General features: G+C 41.0%; 1 protein-coding gene across 2 annotated transcripts in view; it reads right to left on the bottom strand.

The window, feature by feature from the left end:
- Positions 1-18,565, bottom strand: part of LOC126292265 (luciferin sulfotransferase-like) — a 248,781-nt gene that overhangs the window by 54,097 nt on the left and 176,119 nt on the right. For both annotated transcript variants that reach the window (XM_049986165.1, XM_049986164.1), the window contains 2 exons: positions 6,408-6,507; positions 1,602-1,743 (listed from right to left, as the gene is read on the bottom strand). In XM_049986165.1, coding sequence (XP_049842122.1) covers positions 1,602-1,743; positions 6,408-6,507 — 242 coding nt within the window. The remainder of the gene's footprint in view (positions 1-1,601; positions 1,744-6,407; positions 6,508-18,565) is intronic.

The raw sequence follows: 18,565 nt of genomic DNA, 5'->3' as shown, positions 1-18,565 counted from the left end.
GGATTTACTTACACGTGAAGAACTGATTTGAGATTTTTGTGGCAGTTTGACAAAATCTTCACAGTCAAACTTTGAACTACCGAGCACTGAATGAAAATTGCCAGGTAGGAACCTTTATGTTATTTCTATTTCAGATGAACCACATCGTTTTTAAAAAAAATTGGCCGCAGTGATTGTAGCGGAATCATTTTCAGAATTGATGTAGTTTAAATAAAGACATTTGGTATACTATTTTGATGAAAGCTGTGTCGGTTCGTGGTGTTTCTTCTAGGGCTTCACTAGAAGACAGGTAACAAAGTTCCAAGCAATTAACATAAAATGACGAAAATGAATACCGTAATAAATGCTGTAGGGGTATACACCAACCTTACTATGAATGCTTCTATGAAAAATCCATTCTCTTCTCGTTTAGAGCAGAGAATCTGTTGGCCGGTCAGTTGGTTGGTTTGGAGGAGGGGACGAAACAGCGAGGTCATAAGTCCCATCGGATTAGGGAAGGATGAGGAGAGAAGTGGCCGTGCCCTTTCAAAGGAACCGTCCCGGAACTTGCCTGAAGTGATTTAGGGAAATCACGGAGAACCTAAGTCAGGATGGCCGGACGCGGGTTTGAACCTTCGTCCTCCCGAATGCGGTTCCAGTGTTCTAACCACTGCACCACCTCGCGGAGAATCTGTCAATGGTGCGTTCACTGAATACCATGCTGCATACGAAGTCTTTCTCTATGGATGGCACTGCTTGTGAAATTATCTGCTCCGAAACTGTGGATCCGGCGCTGATATCGTTCGTCTTGCGCTGTTTTTACCTATTCTCCATTTCGACAACCTCTTTCAACCCTGTCCCTAGGGGTGAAATCTCATCTGGTCTGCAAGAATGGAGAAAATTAGAAAGATATTAATAACAGTGACAGAGTAACATGCTAGCATTACAGTTGAGGCACGATCTTCTGGTAGTACTTCAAAAGGAGGTAATGCGATCAAATAGTGTTGGTGGGAGCATACAGAAAATAAAATAATATAAAATAAAGTACTGCTGGAATTTGGTCACCAAGGGGAGGAGATGTAGTGTAAAGTTTCTGATCACAAACTTTGCCACAATTTCCAGTATTAAATTCCAAACCTCTTCGCAGTGTCGCATGAAGTGGGTACTTTGACACAATTGATTGTGATCCCTCCATGGGATAGGGAAGTTAAGGTAGGTGGCGCATTTGCTGCTATTAGAGAGGAGTAACCTGTATGTCAAACAGCGTTTCAGTGTCTCTCATTTCTCCCTCACTGTCATCAGCTAATGAGACTAATATTCCATATCCAACTATCACAATCACGCACACACAACTAATACGCAGAATCTCGTATTTCGTGAAAGAGAGTTACCAATGTGCGCCAGGAAAGACGGTCTCTTCAAACAGACAGCAGGATATACCTCTCCTTGTGTCCCAGTCAACAGTTACACACAAATTATTGATGAAATTATGTGCTACAACTTCTGTACGACAGTGTAGGAGTTGCAATTTGTTACGTCTGACAGTGTTCTGTAAGTACTCAGGTGTGGCTCATGTGAAGAAGGAAGGAAGCATCAAAGGAAGAAAAGGAATGGTCATTTACCTTAGGCTTCACTGTCCATAGCTGCTTCGGAAGTAGTTGCAAGGGAAGATGACTTTTGATAAGTCTCGGCGACTTAAGTTTCGCACAGGCGTCCATCGTATGAGTTCCCATATTCGTCAGTGTCTTCAGAAGTGAGGAAAATCTGCAAAGAAATTCAGGCTATACTCTGCGATAGGCAAAAATTACGTATAGTGAGATATAACATGCTAAACATATATGTATTATGTACTGTGATAATCCAAAAATTATACTGAGGGTAAAAACAACATGCCATGTGCTATTATGTACGAGGATTGTTCGGAAAGTAGGAAACGAGAGGTCGCGAAATGGAAACCACAGCGAAAATCAAAACTGTTTTCTTTCCACATTTAGCTACACCTTCCAGGTACTTCTCTACATAGTCGCCGCTCCGACTTAGAGGTAAATCTTTGTTTTTTATTTTTTGTTCGGTTGGCGGTACAAGTTTGAAATACGAGGATTGAAAACAAGGAATATGAGTTTTATTGATTTGTATTGTGAGGTGAAATGACTGAAAATATATGTGTAATTCTCCGGAAAGTCCACTAGTTTTCACATAATTTTTGTAGCAGCAACACATTCATCCTCTAGACGGTCATACAAAAGATAAACCAACTCACAAAAAAGAGGAGCAACAAAAAAGATGAGTATTATTAATAAAACTGGTTCTTTAATTCGACCGTCGCTATCTCTCGCTGCAGTGTGTCACTATCTCAGCGTGACAAGTGTTGTGAAAATGTGACCGGCCGCCCAAATTACTTACTTACTTCAAAAATTAGTAAGTCAACTTTGGGCTACAAGAGGGTGGTGACGGTCGGAAATTGTTGCTTAAGAAATTTCGCAACCAAATCAGTCTGGCGGCTGCTTTAGCACCCGAGGGTTAGGCAACCACTTAGACATCTTTTGGGTCCGGTTTGCCTATCTTCAGGTGCTAGAGAAGCTGCCAGACTGAACTGGTGTCACAGGTTCTGACAGGTGTATTTCTAACGTGCTCAACAAAGTTGCTACGTGGGCGACGATCGTGGCGCTGCCTGTTCTCTGAATTCAAACGGAATCCTGTCGCTGCAGCACGCGCGACAGTGAAATATTTTACTGAAGACAGGGATTAGTGATATTGGTATATAATTTGAAACTTCTTCTTTACTTCCCTTCTTATGGACTGGCAGAATTACACTTATTTTTATGGCATTTGGGTATATGTTTTCATTAATACGACAGTTGATGAGATAGGTAAGGGGTTTAGTTATTTAATTGGCAAATTTCTTTAACACCACACTTGAGATACCATCCCATCCAGATGAATGCTTGTGCTTTGCTTTTGTATTGTGTTAAATATGTCCTGTTGATCACATCCATAAATCCTGGCTCTATACCACCCGTGACATCATTTGGTGTGCCCGTCTGTAGATCTATACGGTCAAACAGAGAGACAAAATGCTTATTGAATAAGTTACATACTTCATTTGGACATTTCACTAGATGGCCCTCGTGTCTGATGCTAACTGGTTCTTGCTGATGGCTTTACGATGTTTATTGATTAGTCTCCAGGATGCCTTACCTATGTAGGCTGAACTCTCTACTGCATCATTGTTTATCTGTTTCCTCAAGCGTAAAAGGTCAGTCTTAAAAGATTTTTTGGCATGACTGTACTTTAACTTAAATATAATTAGCTTTGTTTCCTTATATAAACAGTCAAGATCATATACAGGAAGATCCATTGATAGTGACCGGGCCAAATAAGCATCAAACGAAAAAAACTACAAAGAACGAAACTCGTCTAGCTTGAAGGGGGAAAGCAGATGGCGCTATGGTTGGCCCGCTAGATGGCGCTGCCATAGGTAAAACGGATATCAACTGCGGTTTTTTAAAATAGGAACCCCCATTTTTTATTACATATTCGTGTAGTACGTAAAGAAATATGTATGTATTAGCTGGACCACTTTTTTCGCTTTGTGATAGATGGCGCTGTAATAGTCACAAACTTTAACGTGGCATCACGTAACATTCCGCCAGTGCGGACAGTATTTTCTTCGTGATACATTCCCCGTGTTAAAATGGACGTTTACCAATTGTGGAAAGGTCAATATTGTGTTGATGTATGGCTATTGAGATCAAAATGCCCAACGGCCGTGTGCTATGTATGCTGCTCGGTATCCTGGACGACATCATTTAAGTGTCCGGACCGTTCACCGGATAGTTAATTTATTTAAGGAAACAAAAAGTGTTCAGCCACATGTGAAACGTCAATCACGATCGTCAACGAATGATGATGCCCAAGTAAGTGTTTTAGCTGCTGCTGCTGCTAATCCGCACATCAGTACAGACAAATTGCGTGAGAATCGGGAATCTCAAAAATATCGGTGTTGGGAATGCTACATCAACATCCATTGCACCCGTACCATATTTCTATGCACCATATTTCTTTACGTACTACACGAATATGTAATAAAAAATACAGGTTCCTATTTAAAAATACGCAGTTAATATCCGTTTGACCTATGGCAGCCCCATCTAGCGGGCCAACCCTAGCGTCATCTGGTTTCCCCCCTCAAGCTAGACAAGTTTCGTTCTTTGTAGTTTTTTCGTTTGGCACTTATTTCGTCACAATCAATGGGTCACCCTGTATATTCTGCCTCAACTTAATCAGCCTAGGTGTAAATTTCAGCCTAATATTACTTTCAAGGCGAGTGTTGCTTTTTACCCTGGTCATTTCTTTCAGAGGGCAGCAGCAGTCGAAATGATTCAGCACTGTCCTATAAAATTTTCCCCATTTGTTTTCTGACCCTTTAGTTTAGTAAATAATGTCCCATTTCTCCTCTGCTAATTTAGTTTTGAAGACGCTGATATTGGCGCTATTCAGGATCCGCTTCTACTCAATTATCTTAGTTGCTGTTGGTACAGCAAACCTTAAATATTCTAACTCCTGGCAATAGCGATCTGAGTCATGAAAATCAACACTTTGAAAGTTAACACTGTCTTTTACATTTTTGTTGACAATTACATAATCTAACTTACTGGAGCTTGACTCTTACTCTATTGCCAGGTTCACTATATTTGTGAGAGTATATGAGTTTAATATATCTGTTATTTTCAAATTGGTTATACCACAGGAGTTTGCATCAATATTTAAGTCACCAACTATGCTAAGGTAAGTGAGGCCTGTTTATCTAATTGCCCTGTTAAGTCTATCAAGACAGTACAACACAGAGGCATCTGGTGGGCGGTACATACCAATAACTTTATGTTTAGCTAACCTGCTTGAATGAGCGTTTATGTGGACCACAGCACCAGCCATTTCAGTTGTTCCTTCAAAAAAAAAAAAAAAAAAAAAAAAAAAAAAAAAAAAAAAAAAAAAAAAAAAAAGAAGATTCAAATGGCTCTGAGTACTATGGGACTCAACTGCTGTGGTCATAAGTCCCCTAGAACTTAGAACTACTTAAACCTAGCTAACCTAAGGACATCACACACATCCATGCTCGAGGCAGGATTCGAACCTGCGACCGTAGGAGTCGCGCGGTTCCGGACTGAGCGCCTAGAACCGCTAGACCACCGCGGCCGGAAGTTGTTCCTTCCTTGCACTATTGTTCAACAACTGAGATGTTCATTTATAAATATTGCCTACTCACCCCCTTTGTGCTATTTCCTGCAGTAACTATCCACTAACAGATTACTATCTGATTTGTAATAATCAATTTCATTGTCTTTTAGTCCATGTTCTGTAATTACTAACAGGTGTGGTGAATCCTCATCCTCAGATACTTGTAGCAAATTAAGTTTATTCCTAAGATACTGCAAGTTTAGATGCATTATCCTAAAGGGCACTGATATTTTACAACACCTTGTGACATGGAATTCTGAATCAGTCGATTTATTACACATGTCTTTAACACTGCACTATAATGACGATTTACTCACTTCCAAGTCGGTTTGTTCAGTATATGAACAGGGTTCTTTCCACTCCAAGGGGTATAGTTCAATAAAATCGCGTTGCTTGAAACTGAGGCTAAAAAAAAAAAAAAACTTGTTAATCGTAATCTAAGATGATCGGGTCCATGTTTTTCTGCAGCTTCTTTCAAAGTTCCGTTATCTAGTTCACTAACTTGAGCTTTCCATTTATGTTTGAGTGAAGTCCGTGCCTGGTATGTTCTTCACGGTTCAGTTTGCTTATGTCTAGCAAGGGCACATGATTTAGGTTTTTACATGGTTTCTGCAGTTCCAAATTATAGCGCTCAATATCTGTATTTATACACGACCACTGAGGGACATTATGTCGCTCTGGTAGGTTTATTGGGGTAACATTTGTGTTGTACAGTTTTGGCGTGAGTGCTTACTTGCTCTCGTTTTTGTAAACGTAGTTGGCGCCGCCAATGATTACAACGTGGTCGTCTTTTTTCAAATTGTTTGTTTCTGATAAATTCTCAACTACAGCACTTAATGTAGCTCCGGGTTTAACTTTTGCGAATACTGAATATTCATTGTGTAAAGCTTCATGAAGGGCAGCTGAAAGAAGAAAGCAATGGATCGCAGAAAATGGAGAGGCAAAGGATTTGCTAATATAGCAGAAAACTGATGTGACACATTTTCAGTCTTCACCACTGTTTCCGCTTAATGTCCTGCTACAGATGATAGCAGTGATCCTCGTTCAGTTTACATATAGTGTTTCACAACAGGTGCATCTGCGTGGTGTCTGTTTTTCCGAAAGAAATGACATCGTGCATTCAAATAAAATAATGTATAGATAAACGGAATGGACAAACATGAAAATACTTCACCTTTGTATATACTTACTCCAGAAATGGAGTCCGTTCAAGCAGAGGAATTTTGTACGCTGTCTCATAATCGAAATTATTCATGATTAACCAGATCATCTCCTGGCACCAAGTCATACCTGTGGGCAGATAGTCATGGTTAGCGACAGAACTTATTTCAGCGCCTGTTGTTACAAATTTATGTTAATGATTTTCTCAGACAGTGCTCTTCATTACAGGGACATGGAAACAGGAAGATGAAAGACGCTTCTAAGCTGTCTTTATCTAACAACAAGGAACAGAAAAATATTCAGGAAACATTACTCCCACGTAGAAGAAGATAATGTGTTTGTTATATGGACATGTGTTATATGGACATGGGTTCAGAATAATTATTCGACCAAATGTATCAAGACACTTATCAGTGGAAATTAATTTGGTGTGTCTCCATCATTGACTATTGTGACGCCTTGAGATCTGCTGGGAACAGTAAGGTGCCTGAAAATCTGTTGAGGAATGACAACCCATTCTCCCTCAAGAGTGCAAATCAGAGAAGACGATGATTTTAGACACTAGGGCCTGGAGCGAATTGGCGTTGTAACTCATTCCAGAGGTGTTCCATTGGCTTTAGATTCCGACTCTGAGCAGGCCAGTAGATTTCAGGAACATTATTTTCCACAAGACATTGCTTCACAGATAATGCCTTATGAAGAGGGTATTGTTAAGATAATACCATCATCATCATCTCCAAACTGTATGTGGTACACAATGCTATAAAATGTTTTGATATTCTTCCGCATCTAAGGTTTTTGTTAGTCACAATAAGGAGACCTACCCTAACCACGAAAACTACCCCCATACCCTAACAACACCTCCTACGTACTGCACTATTGGCAGTACAGAGGGTGGCAGATGACGCTCTCCAGGCGCTCGCCAAATCCAAACAATTTCATCAGATTGCCACAGGTTTATTCATGACTACAAATCACCTGTTTCCAATCACCCACTGTACAGAGGCGTCATTCTTCAGACTACCTCAAGCGTAACACAATACTGACTACAGATATGTATTTCTTGTAAAGAACAGCTCGAACATTGTACCAACTATTTTCAACTTTCTGCGTACAGTAATTATGGTAGCAAAACTGCCAATAGCATTATGGACCTCACGAGCGATTCTTCCCACAGATTTCATGCGAATTTTTACAATAACTTTCTGCAATGTTTTAGAGTCAGTATATGAGTTCCGCTTGGTCTTGGTTTAGTTGTAGTTGTTCATTCGCCTTTCCACTTCTCAATCACACCACCAACAGTGGACTTGGATAGTTTTATAAGTATTGAAATGTCCCTGATGCAGTCGTTGCTCAGAATCACACCACCAACAGTTATAAGGGTTCCAATGTACCTGATGTACTCGTTACTCACAATCTCACCACCAACAGTTGGATTGGGTAGGTTTATAAGGGTTGAAACGTCATTGATGTATTCGTTACACAGAATCGAACCACCAACAGTTGATCTGGGCAGGTTTATAAGGGAATTTGAAGCCATTTTGACTATTTTTCGACCGTGACTGTCTCAAGAAATATATAAAGGTTTTTTTTTATATTGCCACTACCAATCACCAACTTTCTCAACTACTGTATTATTTATTTAGCGACATCTTTCGAGGGTTAAACCTCATCTTCAGGCTAAATGGCACAACAAAAACAACTTTTCAATAAGGTCATACTGATATTACGTAGTCTTTTAGTAAGTGCTTTGGTCATCCTGTTGACAAAGTTTGTGATTAGTAACGGTAATTAAAAAAAAACTTTTACAGGTTTATAAGGGTTGAAATGTCCTTGACGTATGCGTTACTCATAATCACATCACCAACAGTTGACTTGGAAGGTTTGTAAGGGTTGAAATGTCCCTGATGTACTCGTTACTCAGAATCACACCACCAACCGTTGACTTAGGCAGATTTATAATGGTTGAAATGTCCCTAAGATACTCGTTACTCAGAATCACCCCCCAACAGTTTACTTGGGTAGCTTTATAAGGGTTTAAATGTCCCTGATGTACTCGTTACTCATAATCACACTACCCAGTTGTTGACTTGGGCAGGTTTATAAGGATTGAAACGAGCTTGATGTACGCATTACTCACAATCACACCACCAACAGTTGACTCGGGCTGGTTTATAAGGATTGAAATGTCCTTGGTGTATCCATTACTCAGAATCGCATCACCAACTGTTGACTGGGGCAGGTTTGTAAGGTTTGAAATGTGCCTGATATACACGTTACTCAGAATCACACCACCAACAGTTGAGTTGGAGAGGTATATGAGGATTGAATGTCCCTGATGTTCATGTTACTCATAATCACACCACCAACAGTTGAACTGGGCAGCTTTGTAAGGGTTGAAATGTCCCTGATGTACTCGTTACTCAGAATCACACCACCAACAGTTGACTTGGGGAGGTTTATAACGGTTAAAATGCCCCTGATGTACTTGTTGCTCATAATCACATCACCCACAGTTGACTTAGGTAGGTTTGTAAGGTTTGAAATGTTCCGGATGTATCCATTACCCAGAATCACTTGGACGGGTTTATACAGGCTGAAATGTCCCTGATGTATCTCTTATTCAGGTGACATTCGATGACCAGTCCACATCTGTGGTCACTATGGTCTCCTGAGCTGCCCGTTCTCCTGTACTCCCTACGTTTATAGTGGCGTTTCCGCCTCCCGTGAGATCCAGTCATGAATTCCGCATTACATAGGGATGTCCGGATACTTTAGATCAGTTATTGTACACTAGAACTCATTTTCCGCAACTCATCACAGTACGCTGATGGTGGGGAGGTCTATTAGAACGTACAAGAATACCATATGAAACCTTTACATTAAAAACTCCGTAAGTCCTCTGTTACGACCTATACAAACGTGTAACAATCATCGTGCTGAATCTCTGACGTGGTAATGCATCGTCCAAATGATCTGTAGCCCTTCACAATATGGGCACAGTCACGACTGCATCTAAAAATTGGAGTTCACTATAGAGGTGGCTAGAAATGCACTTCACAAGTTAAAGTTTGAAAGAAATCTATTTCATTCCTTTCGTCGTCTACACTTAAATTAGCAAAGTTGATCTCTGTTTCTCTTAGCTATATCGCCTAACGTTACTATCGATTGTAGTCGCACCATAGTCTTTGGCTGACCAGAGGTCACTCTGGCGAAGTGAACTATTTGCCTCTTCCACGAGAGAGTCAGTCAAGCTGGTCTGTAAGTCCTTTTTCTGTACGCAGAAGGACCGTGCCGTTAAACGAGCGGTAGATACAGAGGGAGAAGTGAGCCAGTATACAATGGAATAATACTGCAGTTTGCCAAATTAACTCTCTAGCATGGCTCTGATTCTATTATTATTAGCTATTCAGATTTTTGATCGCATATTTACATCTGATAGTTGGTAACATTTTGCTAGTATATTTGAAGGCTTGTGCTGTGTAATGGCACTAAATCATATGTGGTGTGTTTACAGAAAGGTCGTGATAAAAAATTGCAAGAAAAATAAATACATTATACTTTATTTTCTAAACATCTGGTAGTGGTAGAAATTCGGAATCTGGTTTCCTAATTTATACCAGAAACGTATAAATTGTACCAGCTTTCATAACTGTGCTTCTTAGCTTAAAGATATGTCCTATTCTAAGTTAAAGAAAATATTCCATATTTTAGTTATTACATAAATATTTTCAGGCATTGCAATATAATTTTTCCCGTCATTTCTCCAACCCTGCTACACTTTGAAGGAAGTCACAGTTTGCGTTTCATGCAACTGATCATTTCATCCATTTTCCATACGATCTTCCTCATTCAACTCCTGTACTTTTTGTGTGTCGATCCTTGTAGTGTATGCTTACAGACTGTTCAGTATGAAATAAAAATTAAAACACCTGATTTGCATTTAATTTAGTTGTGCAACTAGTTTCGGTGCTCCAGTGCAACACGGTCAGGCCCCTTAAACAACGGAAATTGGGAAGAACCCAATCTCGAGTGCAGTCATAATGGGAGCCAATATTAGATAACTGGTTTCTGTAGGTCTCTTGTTAACACTCTACTATCACTTCGTTCATCAAGGCATTGGTCAATGAATGCGGTGATAGTGTCGTGAAATCCAGCAGTCTACACACACAAGTTCTTTAACATTGGCTCCTGTTACGATTGCACACGAGACTGGGTTCCTCCCAATTTACGTTGGTCAAGGGCCTAAAGATAGTGTAATGGAACACCGAAACTGGTTGCATACGTAAATTAAGTGCAAAATGGACGACTGCAGGTGATTTAATTTTCATTTAACTCCCCATACTATTTCTCAGTTTCACGAATGAGTTTCTGTTTGGCCTTTCCCGCATAGTCTCGAAAACATTTCTTTTTGACAGATGTTTCCTCGATGGACAACTAGACGTCACGTTTTGCTTGCATAGCTTCTTCTGTATTCAAATTAGAGATCACTGCGTTTTCCTCTGTAATGACGAAGTTATCTTAATTCCGACATGCTTAAAATGAACATAATCTCTTAAAATGTAAGAAAATGCTCTTCCATTCCGTTTTCAACTTTTTTAGAATACCCTTTAATCGGATAAAAGCTTTTATATCTCAATTCGCATTTGCATTTTTATTTTCAGCATGCCTCTTAGTTCTTTGGCTTAAGCACATTTCATATGTGTGCAGATTCATTTAATCCGTCGTCCCCATATACTCGTAGATGTATTATTATAGCTATCAATCTGTACATTGAGCAAGCAGTAAAGGAAACAAATGAAAAATTCGGAGTAGGTATTAAAATCCATGGAGAAGAAATAAAAACTTTGAGGTTCGCCGATGACATTGTAATTCTGTCAGAGACAGCAAAGGACCTGGAAGAGCAGTTGAACGGAATGGACAGTGTCTTGAAAGGAGGATATAAGATGAACATCAACAAAAGCAAAACGAGGATAATGGAATGTAGTCGAATTAAGTCGGGTGATGCTGAGGGAATTAAATTAGCAAATGAGACACTTAAAGCAGTAAAGGAGTTTTGTTGTTGGGGAGCAAAATAACTGATGATGGTCGAAGTAGAGTGGATATAAAATGTAGACTGGCAATGGCAAGGAAAGCGTTTCTGGTTCAAATGGATCTGAGCACTATGGGACTTAACATCTGTGGTCATCAGTCCCCTAGAACTTAGAACTACTTAAACCTAACTAACCTAAGGACATCACACACATCCATGCCCTAGGCAGGATTCAAACCAGCGACCGTAGCAGTCGCGCCGTTCCGGACTGAACGCCTAGAACCGCTAGACCACCGCGGCCGGCGGCTTTTCTGAAAGGGAGAAATTTATTAACATTGAGTATAGATTTAAGTGTCAGGAAGTCGTTTCTAAAAGTATTTGTATGGAGTGTAGCCACGTATGGAAGTGAAACATGGACGATAAATAATTTGGGCAAGAAGAGAATAGAAAGAAGCTTTCGGAATGTGGTGCTACAGAAGAATGTTGAAGATTAGATGGGTAGATCACATAACTAATGAGGAGGTATTGAATAGAATTGGGGAGAAGAGGAGTTTGTGGCACAACTTGACTAGAAGAAGGGATCGGTTGGCAGGATATGTTCTGAGGCATCAAGGGATCACCAATTTAGTATTGGTGGGCAGCGTGGAGGGTAGAATTCGTAGAGGGCGACCAAGAGATGAATACACGAAGCATATTCAGAAGGATGTAGGTTGCAATAGGTACTTGGCGATGAAGAAGATTGCACAGTATAGAATAGCATGGAGAGCATCAAACCAGTCTCAGGTTTGTAGACCACAACAACAAGCAATTTATCTCTGCCTTAATTCCCATAACCTCTTCCTGATACGACCTGCCATGAATTCCTCTCCTGAATTAAACTTCTCATCTGAGACAAGCAATTGCAACCTACGTCTTCAATTATATATTTACGTATTCCATTCTGCTGATAATTTCCTCATTTCTTAGCTTATCAGTCCACCTAATTTTCAACATTCTTCTGTAGCACAACCTCTGAAATGCTTCGATTCTCTTCTGTTCCGGTTTTCTCAAAGGAAATTTGTGGAACGCTCTTACGGGACCAAACTGCTGAGGTCATCGCTTCCTAATTAATCTAATTAATCTAACTTAAAATAACTTACGGTAAGGACGACACAGACACAGGCCCGAGGGAGGACTCGGGGGGGGGGGGGGGGGGGGGCAGCCACGTGGACCGTGACAAGACAACGCCTCAGATCGCGCGGCTACCCTGCACGGCCCGGTTGTCTCACAGTGCGTGTTTCATTACCATACAATGCTGTTCTCCAGACATACATTCTCAGAAATTTCTTCCTCAGATTAACACTTTGCCGTCCGCACGTCTCGTGCAAATTTATTCGCTTGGTGCCGGCAGCGCTAATTCCGATTACTTGCCTTGTCGCCGGCCGTTTGTCATATTTCCGTTGATGGTAAGGGTCAAACACATTGACTTTTGAGCGCTTTTATTTTCCTGAAATCATCTATTTTGCCGTATCGTTCCAAAAAGTCGAATTTTCTTTTCAAGTAACTTTTCTGCAAGTTCTACACTCTTATGATAACCACCCATGCAGAGGTGATGCGACTTTCTATCACAAGATGTCAGCAGTTCCATCACTGTTTTTGCTAAAGGCTGTCCAGCGCCGGAATATATCTTGAATGAGGAAATGTATCCCGTGCTCGAATGACACAGTACCCGAATGAGTAAGCCGTATTTCGTAATTTTCGACGGATTGTAAACTTTAATATTTAACTGTCCACGCCACTGTATCATTCTTTCAATTTGAGATGTTTTCACTTAGATTAAACGTTTCTTTAAACTTTTTGGAAAAATAATCAATTACGAACTGCACTTTGACAAGCCGGTCGGCAGTATCCGGTTTACTGTTGCTGCCGGAAAAAATGTAGAATTGATAATATTTGCCTGAATCGGTTGCGGGACATCGTTTTGCGAAATATCGGTTTGTCTATTCGGATTCGTTGACCAAAATCATCAATCCATGCTTTTTTTAAAAAATTCCCATAAGGATAGCAAGCCCAAACCATTTTCTAAGTTCGGGTCCCGTAACGCCGACAAATTGGGCATTTTTTTAAATCCAGTTTCCGTCTATTGCAATTTTGACTGTCGTACTTGTTGGATTCGTTGCTAATATATTCAATTAGATCGTTCCCAGAATAAAATTCTATGATATCCTCGACGCTCTGTGTATGTTTGGGAAATATGTTTGGACCCGGGGATCCTTCAAATTTATTATTGGTCCTCGGTAAATCAAAGTCTGACCACTGTGCACTGTCTTCTTCGTCTGATTCAGCCGAATCAGTTTGCAACCGTAGCTTTCTTCCTACGATTCTGCTTCACTTTAATTTTTTTTAATCCAATGTCTTCTTCCCAATCGGCCAAGCGGTCCGGAACGTCAAACGACTTTGAACGTCGTGTACAGTTCTGCCACTGGGCGCAAGAGAAATTACGGGACGATGACAGATTGTTTTGCACGCCTTCTGTTTAGCGACGACGCGTCATTCACCAACTGCGGAAACGTAAACCGGCATAATATGCACTATTGGGCAACGGAAAATCCACGATGGCTGCGACAAGTGGAACATCAGCGACCTTGGCGGGTTAATGTATGGTGCAGCATTACGGGAGGAAGGATAATTGGCCCACATTTTATCGATGGCACTCTAAATGGTGCAGTGTATGCTGAATTCCTACGTACTGTTCTTCCGATGTTACTACAAGATGTTTCACTGCATGACAGAATGGCGATGTACTAGCAAATTTGATGGATGTCCGGCACATAGCTCGCGTGGGGTTGAAGCGGTATTGAATAGCATACTTCATGACACGCGGATTGGTCGTTGGAGCACCGTACTATGGCTCACACGTTCACCGGCTCTTATGTCCCCAGCTTTCTTTCTGTGGGGAAAGTTGAAGGATATTTGCTAACGTGATCCACTGACAACGCCTGACAACATGCGTCAGCGCATTATCAATGCATGCGTAAACATTACGGAAGGTGAACTACTCGCTGTTGAGAGAAATGTCGTTACACGTATTGCCAAATGAATTGAGGTTGACGGACATCATTTTGAGCATTTATTGCATTAATGTAGGATTTACAGGTAATCACGCTGTAATAGCATGCGTTCTCAGAAATGATAAGTTCACAAAGGTACATGTATCACATGGGAACAACCGAAATAAAATGTTGAAACGTACCTACGTTCTGTATTTTAATTTAAAGAACCTACCTGTTACCAACTGTTCGTCTAAAATTGTGAACCATATGTTTGTGACTATTACAGCGCCATCTATCGCAAAGCGAAAAAAGTGGTCCAACTAAAACATATTTCTTTACGTACTACACGAATATGTAATAAAAACGGGGGTTCCTATTAAAAAAAAACACAGTTGATATCCGTTTGACCTATGGCAGCGCCATCTAGCGGGCCAACGATAGCGCCATCTGGTTTCCCCCTTCAAGCTGGACAAGTGTCGTTCTTTCTAGTTTTTTCGTTTGACGCTTATTTCGTGAAATATTTGGCCCGGTCACGATCAATGGACCACCCTGTATATGTTTGCGGCACAAGAATCGTTCGGCAGTCAGCTTCAGATGCCGGTTCTCTAAATTTTCTCAATAGTGTTGCCTTCCCTCCAGGGATTGGCATGTAAGTTCCCGAAGCATCTCTCTAAGCACTTACGTGTTGTTCGAACCTAACAAATATAGCAGCCCGCCTATGAATTTCTTCGATGTATTCCTTCTATCCGACCTGGAACGGATCCCAAACTCTCGAGCAATTCTCAAGAATAGGTTGCACCAGCGGTCTCCTTTAAAGGCGAACCACTCTTTCTTAAAATTCTGCCGGCTGCTGTGGCGGAGCTGTTCTAGGCGCTTCAGTCAGGAACCACGCTGCTGTTACGGTCGCAGGTTCGAATCTCGCCTCGGGCATGGATGTTCGTGATGTCCTTAGGTTAGTTAGTTTAAGCAGTTCTCAGTTCTAGGGGACTGATGTCCTCTGAAGTTAATTCCCACAGTGCTCAGAGCCATTTGAACCATTTTTGAAAGACTGGACAGGATGAAACCTGAAAGAGGAGGAAGAGTCCTTCACACAGTGAAAGTAAAATTATGTTCTACTACACTTTTATAAAGACAACTTCAAATATTAATCAAAAATTGCGAAAAATATAATGTAACATAAAAATATCGGCATTCGACATTTCCAGTTCTCCATCTACAGGGTGTTACAAAAAGGTACGGCTAAACTTTCAGGAAACATTCCTCACACACAAATAAAGAAAAGATGTTATGTGGACATGTGTCCGGAAACGCTTAATTTCCATGTTAGAGCTCATTTTAGTTTCGTCCACCTACGCTCAATGGAGCACGTTATCACGATTTCATACGGGATACTCTACCTGTGCTGCTAGAACGTGTGCCTTTACAAGTACGACACAACATGTGGTTCATGCTCGATGGAGCTCCTGCGCATTTCAGTCGAAGTTTTAGCACGCTTCTCAACAACAGATTCAGTGACCGATGGATTGTTAGAGGCGGACCAATTCCATTGTCTCCACGTTCTCCTGAAAGCTCTTGTCTACGCAACCCCGGTACCAAATGTAGAGACTCTTCGTGCTCGTATTGTGGACGGCTGTAACACAATACGCCATTCTCCAGGGCTGCAACAGCGCATCAGGGATTCCATGCGACGGAGGGTGGATGCTTATATCATCGTTAACGGAGGACATTTTGAACATTTCCTGTAACAAAGTGTTTGAAGTGACGCTGGTACGTTCTGTTGCTGTGTGTTTCCATTCCATGATTAATGTGATTTGAAGAGAAGTAATAAAATGAGCTCTAACATGGAAAGTAAGCGTTTCCGGACACATGTCCAAATAACATATTTTCTTTCTTTGTGTGTGAGGAATGTTTCCTGAAAGTTTGGCCGTACCTTTCTGTAACACCATGTATATATTGAATACCGCCTGGGGAAACATCGCCGATATATATCGTTATTTTTTTGAAAAAAGTATCGGAATATCGATGTATCCATATTTTATTGACATCCCTACCAGACTTCATTTTCGCCCAATTACAACATTTGTGAGAAACCGGTAGGTTAGCGACTGACAGGATCGACTGTGGTCAGGCACGGACACGCTCCAGTGTTTGTAAACAGTGCGTACGAAATCAGGCAACGCATACACACCGCGTGCAATGAATAGCAGACAGACAAGTGGCTTGCGGAGTATGATGTAAATGTAGATGTAGAGGAGATGGGCACAAGTAGATAGGAGACAGAAAAAGACAGAAGAGGAGGAGATGGACAAAAGAGGAGGAGTAGATGGACGGAGAGGGGAGAACAGAGGGGCAGAGAAAGGATTGAGGAGAAGATGAATAGAAGGCGTGGTGGACAGAGAGAGGAGGGAGAGGTGACGAGTGGAGGAGGAGAGAAGAAGGTGGGCTAATAGAAGACTGGAATAAATACATACACAGGCGATGCTGGTACTTAGCTAGTGGTGAAATAAACAAGCATCCTTTCTAAACTTACAACAAATGAAGGTGTTACAATAGGTTTAACCCTCTATAAGAAAGTAGGTCTAAAAATCAATTGTAATGCGACTAAAACAATGAACAGTCAACGCACTGAAAAGAAAGTTGTACAATGACGAAGTCAAAGCGCCAATTGACGAAATTTTGTGTTTTGCGTAGCGGAACACAACGACTGGATGGATAAACACACGAGTAAAAATGATTCACATTGTTTTTGGTGATCTGTACGAAATTTTTAAAACTATGCTTGCTACGTAACTGAAACCGGTGTCTATGACCGGTGTGTATGATTTTACTTATAGCATTGAGACATGGACTTTGAATGCGCAAACTGTTCGAAAACAAATGGACCAGCCAAGAAACAAGGCTGACAAACGTGGCTTTGAGCGTTACGAGGGAACAGTAAGAATGCAAGATCCAGAACGAAATGCTCGGATTAATAACGGTGTATGGCAGAAATGCAGCCTTTCGCCCCTACTGTTCTATCAATGCATGAAAGAAGCAATGGCGGGAATAAAAGGAAGGTTCAGGAGGGGGGTTAAATTTTCTGATGGGAGGTTAGCAGTGATAAGATCCGCTGATGACACCGCCGTCATAAGTGAAAGTGAAGGGGCATTGCAGGACCTGTTGATGGAATGAGCAGTCTAATAAGAAAACTTTATGGATTGAGAGTAAACTGGAGAAAGACGAAAGTAATTCCAAGGAGCTGAAATGAGATTAGCGGTAAAGTTAACATGAAATGTGTGGACCACGAAGTAGACGAACTGAAGAAAAACGACACCTGGCAGGCCGAGTAATGAGGACATAGATGCAGACTAGCATTTCTGACCATTAAAATATGCTATTGTCAGTCATTGACCTTACATTGAAGGAGAAGTTTTTGAGTATACAGTGACAATCACTTATAACTTACATCGCAAGTATTGCGGAAATGGAAAGTGCTATTGATGTGGGTTCTCACAGAATCGATTGGTAGTCAGCGTCTCGTCTTGGTAACCAATCAACAGACTGTAATAACACTTACAAAGTGTATTTTTAGTGCAGACATAACTATCTCTATCCGAATCCCGCTCCAGCTACTGCCGGGTCTGGGTGCTGACGAGTCCTCTCGATTTGGCTCGATCCTCCCACCACTTTTCTTCCTCCACTTGCTGCCAGGTCACACCTCTCCTTTCTACAGATATTCTCACTCCCATTTTCCACCGCGTTCTTGGGCGCCCTCTAGGTCTTTTCCCATCCATCTTTAGTTCTTCCATAATTTTGGTGAGTCTCTGCCCATGCATCCTCTTAACATGCCCATACAATGTTAATCTATTTTTTTTTTCGATTTCTTCTCTCATACTTTCTTGTTTAAGGTCCTTTCTAATCTCTACATTCCTTACTTTGTCCATTCTCGTTTTTCCCTTAACTGCTCTGAGAAATTTCGTTTCCCCTGCTTGCAGGCTGCTCCAGTCCCTTTCTGTCATTGTCCATGTTTTTCCACCATAGGTGACAATAGGGAAGTAATAATTTTTATACATAAGGAGTTTTGCTTTTTCTGGAACTTCCTTATTCCAAATCAGGTGTTTTATTGTTTGGTAGAAATTGCCTC

The sequence above is a fragment of the Schistocerca gregaria genome, chromosome 9 (assembly GCF_023897955.1).
Source record: "Schistocerca gregaria isolate iqSchGreg1 chromosome 9, iqSchGreg1.2, whole genome shotgun sequence".
Lineage (NCBI taxonomy): Eukaryota > Metazoa > Arthropoda > Insecta > Orthoptera > Acrididae > Schistocerca > Schistocerca gregaria.
The sequence above is the reverse complement of the archived record's forward strand: the minus strand, read 5'-3'. Positions and strand labels throughout refer to the sequence as shown.